The sequence below is a fragment of the Prionailurus viverrinus genome, chromosome A2 (genome assembly GCF_022837055.1).
Source record: "Prionailurus viverrinus isolate Anna chromosome A2, UM_Priviv_1.0, whole genome shotgun sequence".
NCBI classification, from domain to species: Eukaryota; Metazoa; Chordata; class Mammalia; order Carnivora; family Felidae; genus Prionailurus; species Prionailurus viverrinus.
In genome coordinates this window covers 133932406-133945092 of record NC_062562.1, presented here as the reverse complement: position 1 = coordinate 133945092, position 12687 = coordinate 133932406, and the positions used below count along the sequence as shown (strand labels likewise).

Here is a 12687-nt window from a genome sequence, read left to right as displayed (position 1 = left end):
AGCAATCCTGTTCCTACTTCAAGTTCGTTCTGGGAACTGCCGGGGGAGTCAGTGTCTAGGAACTAAATTCCTGGATGCCCAGTTTCATATTACATCCACTAAGCCACACTGTAATTTCAGTGTTCGTTGTGAACTCAGGCCATTATTAATATTCTTGTTAGGTAACTATAAACTCAGGTTTTCTCCAGTTGAAATCACCACAGTCAAGGAGAACAGATGGTGGGTGTATGAAGAGCTGCACTTCTCACACCAATTTGTTGTTCGTTCTCCTTAAATTCAGTTGTCTGATGGCTCTTGGTGGAAGTGTCTGTGAAACTAGTTCTGACAAACAACTTAGGTCCTCACCCAGACTTATCAGTGAACATAAAGGCCTTCCTAGTGTTACACACATGGCTCCTCAGCCATATAAATGATTACACATTACATATTATATATCCAATATATGTATTATACATCCAAGAGGGCAGGTTAAGTTTTTAACTGTCCATTTCTTCAAAGTGACAAAAAAAATGGAAGGATCCCCTCAAATCAAATATTCAGACATGCATGAGAGAGAAAATGTATATTATGAAAAGATAAAAAGCTTTTCTGGAAGTGTACCCACATGTGATGGGTGGTATGAAAGATATAAAGACTTTCCTGATGTTTTGATAAGCAATTTGATTTACCAAAGAGTCATTCTAAGTAGTCTTACAGACAAAACCATATCCACAAAGTAATTTGGATCTACTTTGAATTATTCGTAAGAAATAAGTAAGCAAAGACCATCTATTTTTAGTAAATATTGATAGAGCAAAACAATCCAAAGTATATATAACAATCACATTTCTAGTGAAAATGTGTGTAAGTAGGTTTATTTTGAAAGGAAAAGTCCTACTCCCAGTGTCATAACCAATTAAATTCTCCAGGTAATGACCCCATTTGCATAGCGAGCGGAACCCACAAGTGGGAATTTTAATGGGCACACCACCTGAGTACAGTAATTGAGAGTGACACAACTTGAACTAGTTTTGTGCTTACCCCACTGAAAATTCTACTCAGATTATTTTTAATGTCAAGCTACAAGTCAAATTTCAAGATGATGGATTTGTTCTTTTTTAAGCACTGAGTTTGAGTAAAAGAAATGCTTTAATTCTGTTATGCATTGCATATCTTTGCTTTAACTAATCTGTAGTTCTGATTCTTACCATTGCTTCATTTTCTTCAGTGATTGGATTTAATTTTATTCATTAATTTGTGAATAATTAGATAAAAAAAATTAATGTCCTCAGCAGCAAATTGCCTTTGGATTGCAATTTAATGTATTTTTACCAGAATATGTATTCTCGTTAAGTTGGCATAATAGTTTACTAAAATGTAATTGTGTAAATATGCCCAATTATTCTTTCTGATGATCTAAGAAAATCTAATAGAATATGTATTCGTGAGTATGTCCCTCCTCCTCCGCCTCAACACCAATAAAACGCCCTTCCTGCAGAGCTGATCACAGATGCCTTGTCATCTGAAGGTGTTACTTTTAAAAGATACTCTCCTTATTTCTCAGGCACTATTCATGTCCTTGAAAGAACTGTGCATTCTGATTGAGGGATCATATGACGTCCACATTAAATTATATAATAAAGGTGATCTCAAGACTCTAAGAGTCAGACACACATGATGAACTGTGCTTTCTAGGTTTTGAGATGACATTTTAACACTTCTTTTGTTTCACTCGAAGATTGCTCGAGATCCTAACTATTTGTAGGTGTTTGACACCGCTCCGCCACATCTGTAATTGGCAGAGCATCCAGCAGACAGGCTCTGTACATCTTTACACTGCAACCTACCAAGTTAAGAAATGTATTGGTTCAATATAAAACAGCAGGCTGTTTTTAGACATAGTTACTAGTGCACAAGCTTTAATATGGCTTGGCTTCATCCTATAATGAGATCTTTTGGTTCCCTGCTCAACAGGCTTTTATTCCTTTGCAAAAGGCTATGAACTATGTCAAGTGGATCAGCTGCTTTTGTACACCCTCTTTCTTGGCTTTGGAACGTAATTCTTTTGCTTCTACCCCTTTATGCATCAGACGGAACTTAAGAACCTTTTCAGTTTTTCAAGCTAAACTTAGAATTGGTTTGAATTTGCTTTTTACTATTTTCCTAATAATTACATTCTCAACCGAACCTCGCACAAAGACCTGCCTGGAAGTGAGCACTTAATTGCAAAGCTCTACTTTGTCTTTAACATGTGTTATCTATACCCCATGTTGGTAATGTGTCAAAGGATGGTTATCTAACGTGATTTCTTCACGGTCACCTCACAAGTAAATGCAGGGCTCTGTTTTAGCAAGCACTGAGGCAACAGATGGAGGGCATAAATAACAGACAAACGGTGGAACTGGAACTAGTAGCCACAGTTCAGTGGGAAGGCAGGAAACTACTCATGAGGACATTTGGCAGCTTGGGAGCTATTGGTGTAGTCCCCGTGGAAACCGTCACGCTATTGTCCCAGTTTGATGAAGCACGGGGTGGTGCAGGCTTCTGCTTGCCTAGAGATCCTGTGTTCTACAGGGTGGGGCTTGGCTGTGGCTGTGCTCAGACTCCTTTGTGATCCAGACTGCCTATTGATTTCATTAAAATTTGATCATTTATATGGTGTTTTCATTCACAGTCCTTTAAGGTCAAGGGAGCAGGCATCGTTGGAAATTTTGAGATGTGAAAAAACATGGTGGATTTAGTCACCACTGACGGTTTTTGTAAAAACACCCTCCACTTTAGGGCTGCATCATGCTATCACCTTTCTATAAACTCTTCTACAGAATCTCTAATAGAAAATGAGCAAGGAAATACAGTTCTCTCCTGGGAGGTGCCAAACTTCTTACCTAGGTTGAAACTACGTGAGGGTTCTGACCCCATTGGGTATCTAGAGAAAGTAGGGGTGCCCGGTGGCTCAGTCGGTTAAGCGTCCGACTTTGGCTCAGATCATGATCTCACGGTTCATGAGTTTGAGTCCTGAATTGGGCTTTGTGCTGACAGCCCCGAGCCTGGAGCCTGCTTCGGATTCTGTGTCTCCCTCTTCCTCGGCCCCATACTTGCTCATGCCCTGTCTCTGTCTCTCAAAAGTCATCAAACATTGAAAAAATTAAAAATAGGCACTTGTAAATGTATTGGTTATAGTGGGAAATGGAGATGAAGGGTTAAAGGGATACCCTTGTAAAAATTCTTGATTAAAAGATATAAATAGTAAGTGTGGAATAAACTCTATTAATATATTAACTACTGTTTAAAATAAAAATGATGTGCTTCACTACATTAGTGTAAAGGGAAAATAAAAATGGATATTATAGTATTTGATGAAATTTCATCCTGCCTGTCAGATTAGATGTAATAAACCTACAGGCCAACAAATCACAAGTAATTGGAAAGGGCATAAAGGTCTTGAATAATTTGAAAAATAATCTCATTAATAAATAAACTTATTCTTTAGGTGGTTGGGTAAATCTAAGCATTTAAACTGAAAGGCAAGAAGGCAAGCCACAGACTCAGGACTCCAGTCTTATTTATGTTAGGCAGTGACTTTGACATTTATAACATTAGAATCTAGGGCACTGATAGAGTTTGTATGGATAAAGAATGGAAAGTTATTACATAAGGTTGCCTTGGTTACTCCTTGAACTGTTCAGAAAAATACTGACTACTTTAGGTGAGAAAAACGGATGTAGTTAATAGATGAAGAATATAAAAATTAAATATTCCTAAATAGCCTTCTGCTAAATAAATGATTTGGGGGGGGGGGTGAAATACTATAAAGCCTTTCCTACTACTTAAAAATTATACCACTAAAAACCCTAGATGAAAATACTTCTGCTGATTTAACTTTTGGGTAAAATTCATTAAATCTAATATCCAATTTCATAGATTTTGTGTGTGTGTGCGTGTAATCTCAGTATATACATTAAAAATAAAATGACCTTTTTTTCCACTTATTTACTTCGGAATTATTTCCCAACTTATAAAAACCATTTACCTAAGACTATGTTTTAAAATACCGTATTAACTATGATTTGTGGTATAAACTGATCTGAATCTTTCATAGTTCATTTATGAGCGTGAGTCATGTGATTTACATAAGGAAATATGAAATCTTCAGAAAGGGAAGTAACAAAAGTCTCAAGGTTTAAACTATAGTTGAATTAATTCAAATATCAGTATAACAATCAGATAGGAAATATGCTAAAGCCCAATAGAGAATTTTTTTTTATTTCAAAATAATGTATTCAGGATAATACAGGTCCAGTTTAAAAATATTTCAGGTTAAGTTTCCACATCTGAAAAGAGACCAAATCTATAACTGTACACTGTAGCACTTAGTCATGACGGCCATGTAATTCAACAAAACATTTTACATACAGAAATTCTAACATATATTGAAAACTATTTTCACATTTTCCTACTTTTGTTTTTTTTTTTTCATTTTTAAAAATCATACAAGACACTTTATGGCATGACTGGAGTAGACAATAGAGGAAAAGCCCTGTGAACATAAATAGGAAAATAAAATTCTGCTATCAAGTAATGTTCTCTGTTAAGGAAAAACATTACTTTAAAAGTGCTAATATTTTCATTGCAAATAGGGGCAGAATATACTTAAATATTAGATAAACCACTTGGTTGAAAAATTTTGCATGATGAAAAGTGACATTTTAACAATTCTAGGTCATTAGAAGGCTTTACATATCAATACACAGATGATATTCTTATATCCTAATATATACGCATAAGTTAACATTGGGTATATGTAAATATTCAGATTCTGGTTACTATGAAATAGTACAAAGATGTTCTTATTTTTAATGTAACAAATGAAAGACACTCTTGAGACAAGAGAAAGACAGCTGTTTCCTAGAATTCTATTTAAACCCGACAATTTAAAGGTTGTGTGTGTGTGTATACACGCACATAGCACTGAAAAGGGGATTCAAGAGTTTGCCGACTTTTTAAGTCCTTTCAGTAATGATAGAAGTAGAACTAGGTTTTATCTCAAAGGAAAAACTGTAGGTGACATTCCTATGCTTGAGGTTTAAAACCTTTCTGAAAAGGGTAGGTTTGTTAAAGGCTTCCTAAAAAAATGCATTTGTTTTTATCATGAGTTTGAATTTCAACTAGAAGAACTGAAAATAACTATTAATCCAAAAGTGAGCTTTCAGAATTTCTACAAGGAATTACATTAACTCAAACCAAACTACAATTTTGGGGAGATCAGATTTAGTAGGAAAGCACATAGTATGGAAATGTACTCCCCCTTTCATCTGGGCTACATGAAGTTTCTACGTCTTACTATGTACTTAGTCTCATAATTGACTTATTTCTTTACTCTTGCAGCATCTTCATAACCTGTCCTGTTGGTTTAATTTAACATAAAATTGCAATAGTGAAATTTGGTCACAGTAGTGGACGTCAAGTTTCCCACTGCTTTGGAAGGAATGGTTTACATTTAAGATGAGCTGTGTTTATAAAATATAACATTGGTTATGAAGCAAAACAAACAAACTTCCTTCCCTATAAAGAGACTTAAAGCTCTTAAAAAATTAAAAAAAAAAACCAAACATTTTTGAATAAATCAAAATCAGAATACTGGGATTTTAGTATTAAAAAAATCACCTAATTTAAATGCAATTTGTCAAAAGCATTCCACGTTCTTCATAAAATAGAGCTATTTTAATAAATCATTATGTTCTTACCAAAAACTTTATCACATTTAAATTATGTGTAAAAAGTTATTGTGTAATTTTAGTTGAATTTGATAGTCTTCAAAAAAAAAGCTGTATTCCTGCAACTAAAGAAAATACATACTTAAGGCATTTTTCTTTCAACTGCTTCAGGACAGACACAGTTCAGGCTCCCCACCTAAAACTTGGTCCTAAATCTAATTCATTCAAGCCATAGATGGATCACTCATCCTAAAAGGCCTCTTCAAATACCATCTTTTCCTTGAGGCCTTGTGCATATTCCAGTAGACAAGAGCTGTTCTCTGTGTATTCCTAGGGCCTTTTCAGTCTTTCTCTTGCATAATCCTCACTTCAGCATGCCTTGAGGAATGGTTCATACTGTACAGGTCTCTTTGCTCTGTTAAACTGTACACTCCTCTAGATGAGAGTTGAATGGCATCCGTCTCTGCATCTGAGCAGGCGATTATACACAGGAGGAGCTCAATGTCTGTTGAACAAGTGGAGAAAGTGAGAACAGAGCACGGAGATTAGCACGGGGCGCCCAACTACGGTGTGGGTTTGTTTCCCAAAGTTCACTTGAAAGGAAAGAAACGCTTACTTTGAACCATGGAGAGATAAACATCAAAAATAAACTGTCTGGTTTAAATACCCACAGAGAAATAATACATTTGGAGCAAGAGGCTCCTAGGAATTGTTAAAAGAAATAGAAATGTGTATAAAAGGAGGAGACATTTAGCTTTTTTTTTTTTTTTTTTTTTTTTTGGTCAAAATGTCCCTCAGTCATTGTAACCTATGAAGTTTACAAGTAGTTAAAATTTCACATATTAAACCACGTAGATTTGGTTAGAGAAGGCTTTCAGAGATTACTTAATGAGTTAACAGTGCAAATACTGGCTTGCTTCATGAGAATCTTACCATGGGCTTTTCTGCCCCCTTAAAAGAAAAATCTTAAAACTCTCCAGTTTTAACACAACAGAAGATAAATATCTATGAAGGAAAACAAATTCCACAGCATTCCATACAGATTTCCAAACAGTCTGATGATTCACAACAGGCATCCATGATGCCACAATCCATGTCACAAGGGCAGTTACAGTCATCTCCCATTTCATCTCCACAGCAACAGCAGCAGGCTTCTGAGGTGCAGATGCCACACGAAGCTTGGCCCAGGACAATATTGCAGAGGGTGAGGAATTCACAGAACAAGCAGGCCAGGATACAGTGGACACAGCAATCTTCATTTTCAGTTGGGAAGGGACCACATATGAGAGAGAGAATGAACACAATTACATAAGTCAGCAACGGACGGAATTAATAAGAATTGATCAAAATAAGGAATCCGGAACGCAGTGACAGGCACTCCTAGAAGTCTTTCCGGGGGCTGGAAGCTCACAAAGAAACCTAAGTTAAATTTTCGAGGAGGAATCTTGAGACGTAGGTATTGCATTCAGGAAAAAAAAAAAACAAAAAAACCCCAGATCATTGTTGTGTATACTGCTGCGTGCTCATAGGTTAGATTTCATGTCACTTTCATACATTGTGCCGTGGTCCTGGTCCTAGGTTCCGCTTCTCTGTGTCTCTTACCCATCGTCCTTATATGCTACTGCTCTCTATAACAGAGGCTCAAACAATTCTGTGACAGTCAAGTCCTTTAGAAATAGAAATTTGACTGCTCCACCCACCTGCTCCAAAATCGGAAGGAAAAAAAATTCAATAGGATACATTCAGTATATTATTGAGTACATCATGATGTATAAGGTACTTGAAATGTTCTAAAGAGCTAACGAGCTAGATTATCATGATATTAAGAAACTAGTGTTTAACTGGCACTAAGCCAGTTCCATTCAGTATGCCTTCAAACAAATACTCCTATTTAACCACTCAAAACATTTCTGCCCTTAACTTTCTATTCTGCTGGGGAAAGCTTGTATTTCAAAGCTGAAAGCGGAACCTACAAAACTCACTTGACATTGAAGAACGTTTAACTGAGTATTCTGAAAACCCTAAGAATATTACTGATCATTAGATTATTTATGTATTAATCATAAACTACACCATATATCAAACTATCTGTAATGGATCTATCTATTTTAAAGGGGGGAAAGAATGGTCATCCCACCTAGACTCAGAAGTAGAGGGTTATATCTTTGAAGCCTCCTTTAGTCCCTTTCTAATAACTGTATTTTCCTCTCCTGAGATATGATCAATGTCTTGAGTTTTGACTCAATCTTTCCCTTACTTACCATTGTACTTTTTGCAACAGTGAATGTGTAAACATCCCTACATAGCCGATCAGAAGGGAAATGATACCTTATGAATTCCTGGGAGTAGCATTTTTTGCTCAACACTTTGTTTCAGATTTCCCCTCACTGATTCATGTCACTATAGTTCACTTATTTTCCAGGTGTTGAGTATCCCAATTGATTTAATATGCCATAATTTATCTGTACTACTTATGAATATCTTTGTCATTTCCAGTGTTTCTGCTACTCCAAACATCACTGTTGGGAATGGTTTTGTGCAAGTGTCTGAGAACATACATGATACATAACTAGCAGAACTGCTGGCTCATGGGATATGCAGACGGGTTGTCCAAAGCGATTGCTCCAGAGTTTACTCACACAAACCAAGTTTGAGAATGCTCACTGTCTGCATCCTCACCAATCTTGGGAACTGTCATACTTTCATATATGCCCATTAGGTGAGTGCGAAACGGCATCTCGTGGTGGTTTTACTTTGTATTTACTTACTTACTAGTAAGTTGGGACATCTTTTCATGTTTGGCCATTCATGCAGTCTCTTCTTTGAAACACGTGTTCAGGATGTTCATGTTTTCCCCTCATTTTTCTATTAAGTTGTGCTTTTACTGATTTGTAGAAGTTCTCCATAGGTTCAAGATACCAATCCTTTCTCAAAAATGACCGTGGCTTTTCTTAGGTGGCTTTTCTTATGGCTTTTCTTAGGTTATGTGGCTTTTCTTAGTTTAAAGTAAAATAAGAGACAGATGAGTGAATTTTCAGACCTTGAGAGTTAAATAAAGAGAAATCCAAATCAAATCTTGTTGTTAGCTAGAGATATGGGATTGATTATATGGCTAAGGAGGCATTAACAAGATCTGGTAACAGAATGAAATAAAAAGTTTTAATGGCTGATTCAAAAGAAGGGGAGGCCAGCCCTGCCGATAGGGAGGGAGAAAGAGAGAGGGAGAGGGAGAAGAAGCCAGCAATCAGGAGGGAGAGACTGAATGTGATGAGTAAGAAATCAACAGCCTTCAGAATAATTCCAAACTAAACAGCTCATTGCTACTCACAGGATGTCTCTATTCATTGGCGAATGAAAATCCCTTCCTGATTTTAGATGATGACAGTTGTCATACAGAAATAAGAAGCCCTAAGCCCAGAATAGGATCTGTCCAATTCCTATTTTAGCCAACAAGATTCACAGATCAATTTAAGTCTGTTAAACCCCCTTTGTATTTTTAGTAAACAAAATGAAAAAAACGAAAGTTCTTAGCTGTAAATAGATCAAATACTCCTTTCTAGCCTATCTTCTACAACCAAATGTGATTTCTGTAACTAATAGGTATGAGTGGTTGTCTTTCATAGAATGGGAAGCCTAGCATAAATAAAGGAAAATTATTTATTTTCATATTAAGAAATATGGTATCTTAGAGAAAATGTTTTGATTATTTTTTAAAAAACTATTTTAGATACTTTGTACTGATCTCTATTTAAGGCTTTTTCCAAATATTACTTCACTTAATTTTAATAATACTCTCAAGAGGCAGCCCTGGTATTATCCATGTTTTACCAATATAGATGTAGAGAAAATTGAGAACACTTGCCCAGAGTCATACAGGCTGTAAGGAACAGAGTCGGGGTGAGAACCACATGGTTCGCAGGGAAAGGCCCTGCTCTAATCCAGCATGCTGTGTTGACCGCAGGGGTGGACCGCTTGGTTCATCTTCCTTGGGGGAAGATCAGTTATAAACCCCCACCTTCCTGATTTGTCTTGATCTGTTTTTAGCCTTGATTCATGTCCCTTTCCTTTCTAAAGATGATTCTGAATTTCACCTTGAATGAAGAGTTGATAGTAGAGGTTAACCTTCAACAACTAAGAGCAAAGTTTATGAGCTGGAGAACTGATACACTGCCAGTAACACTGTGGAGACAGACATCAGAAGGTGGGCAGCCAAGAGAGCAGGTCTCAAAAGACACAAATCTGTACATGTAAAACGTAAACATTAAAGTCCACAGTTACAGGAACAAAAGCAGTGAACAGATTATGTAGGGATTCTGGTACAACATGGTAATGACACAGGTTTTAAAAGAATCAATTCTTTAGGTAAATACTAAAACTACAAAAATAAAAATAAAAAAAGACATCCTCTTAGAACATAGGTCCTACCTAATTCACTAGAAAACCATTTTGAGCTACTCTGAAAAACCAATCTATTAAAGGGCACCTTGAAAAAAGCCACAAACCAAACTGCACCTTAGAGATTAAAGTGATGTTAAATATGGTGCATTTACAGGGGCGTGTACCACAAACACAGTCCTTACCTGTACTTGACAAGAACTTCCGAGGTATGAAAACAACAAAAGAAACAAAAGGATCCCTGGACCCTATCAAATCAATTTCATAATCTGATTTTTATTCCTTGTCCAAAACATTTCTTTTCGTTGGGTTCTAGAACGAGCAGTTTGTGACTGGGGCAATGAAAAGGTTAAACTGAGACAAAATAGCTGATAGAGTTTCTTCCATTGTCACCCCCACCACCCCCAGGGGAATCAAGAATCATAAGAGGCATTACAATGTTGGTTTTATCTGAAGCAAAGAGAAGATTCTAAGAATTAGCAAACTAAGAAGACTTCAATAGAGACACTTTGAAAAAGAAGAGTTGTCTGCATCGATGATAGTTCACAGTCAGAAATAATTTCTCCCCCCTGTTCTTGAGGTTTTTCATTTTTATGGTTTTATTCAGTCACACTTGCAGTTTTTGCCAAAAGCATTTAACCTCTGAGAAGCCAACTAGGTTCTGGGAAGGATGCCTGTCCCGAACTGGGCCAAGCGAGAATTGCACAATTCAATGTGCTAGTGGGAGGGGAACTCAGCGCAAGACTGACAGCTACTGTAAATTGAGGAACACAAAGGCACATACCAGCAGCCAAGTATCTTGCAAGAAAGCATAAAGGGAAAAGTTTAGTGCAACATTTGATTTAAGAAAACCAAAACTGTTATGAATGACTGCAGACACAAACCCAAACAAAATATCTGAATCCTATAAAAGGTCATCAGTGTTAAACCCCTGCAGCTGGTCTAGCTGGAAAACATCTGGCTGCCCCAGGCCTTGAAGGCAACAACAGAAACCTACTTCAACAGCATCTTAGGTGACTATGGAAATGGCCGTGACTGGCCCAAGGGGCTTTGGTCTGTTTAAAACGACACCAAAGACTCATTTTGCTAAGAACATGTTAATTTAATAATGAAATGATCCCAGATTGATTTCCCTAATCATAGGTGGCCCCAAATGCTCAGAAAATAGGGGGGAGAGCCATCAGAAAACTCTCTGCACAGTACACTCAGCTCTGTTATAAATGAGTCTATTACATTTCTTGAGTTTTCTTTTTTTAAGATGTGGTATGACAGATGCTCTGAATTTCTTGGAACAAAGACCCCAAACAGCAGAGTACTGGGAAGCGCAGAGCAGTGAATTCTGAGAACAACCCACAAACCAGATTTGTATGTGGTTTATCTCGACTAATCTCTAATAACGTTTCCTATGTCTTCAACGCTTGAAACGACTTTCTTAACCAAGTCCCCAACAAGTAAACTATATACTGAGAAACAGAAGTTTGTTAACATTGTTAACAGGCTAACAGGATGCCAAAAAGCAATTGCAGATTAGAACATGAGCAGTCAATTATGCATAATTAGTCATTTGATAACTGCACAGAGACCAAACCTGACTTCACACCCAAAGCTACAGAGAACCCCCAGGTGTTCCCATGTCTTGACCTGCTAAGGCTCACAACTAAGGGGGCGTCCAAAGGGGCTCCCCGTACAGAGGATGCCTGATTGGTTGGTGGCATTCTTCTTCCCAGACACTGCTTGACTGCAACTGTTGTTTCTCAAGGCAAAACCAGAAACCAGGCTAGAAGTGGGGGGTTAGTAATCCTGAATTGCAGCCAGGATGGCTAAGTTAGTATCTGGCCTATGTGAAAAGCTAGCTGTGAGGGATGAGACACAGACATCTCCAGGGAGTTGTGCTCCTCAAGTGTTCATAGGGGCAGGAGATATTTACTAATACAGCACGGTAGCTCAGCTCCAAGTAGCTCTGAGTCTCCCAGCCAGAGGACGCACAGCGTTCTGGCCTACAGCCCTAGAATGACCCGCTGCCTGCATAAATTGGCCTGAAGCGTACCTCCTACACAGAACTCTCTGGCGCACTGCTGTCCCCGTGAGGCCATGCATCTTAGCCAGAACACAGTCAACATTTTCCTAGTGGGGAAGAAAGGGAGTTAGGTCAGGAGGTAAAGGAAAGAGAAGAGCGATATTTTCCACTGGAGTACAAAGAAGACCACACTTAGGAAAACCGAACAATTCTCTTTACTATTATCTTTGCTTTCGGCAAACTCAAAAGAACCTTGGGGAAAAAAAAAGAGCACCGTTCTCCCACACCCCAGAAAGGGACTCCTTGATAATTTTCCTAGCACATGTCCAAATTCTGGATTCCATCCTGTACCTATGAGAGGTGCATTTGCATTTTACATTACAGTAAGTGGAAGGTACAGATTTTTTTGCTTCTCTTATCCGTTTATTCTGCTGCATGCTCCATGGTTGATTCATTGAACATTCCAAACTCTCTAAGAGATTTGATCTAGTAATCGTCAGTCATTACTTAACTGTAGGACTGAGTCAAGTAGTCCTTTGTAAAGAGTCGCATCTTACAAAGTCTAGGAACATAACATATACA

The 12687-nt window shown here is 37.5% G+C and overlaps 1 protein-coding gene across 5 annotated transcripts in view; it reads right to left on the bottom strand.

Moving 5' to 3' along the window:
* Positions 1-4216: 4216 nt before the first annotated feature.
* Positions 4217-12687, bottom strand: part of MDFIC (MyoD family inhibitor domain containing) — an 87293-nt gene continuing 78822 nt past the window's right edge. For all 5 annotated transcript variants that reach the window (XM_047841974.1, XM_047841971.1, XM_047841988.1 and 2 more), the window contains one exon: positions 4217-6946. In XM_047841974.1, the coding sequence (XP_047697930.1) occupies positions 6699-6946 (248 nt within the window). In that variant the 3' untranslated portion in view covers positions 4217-6698. The remainder of the gene's footprint in view (positions 6947-12687) is intronic.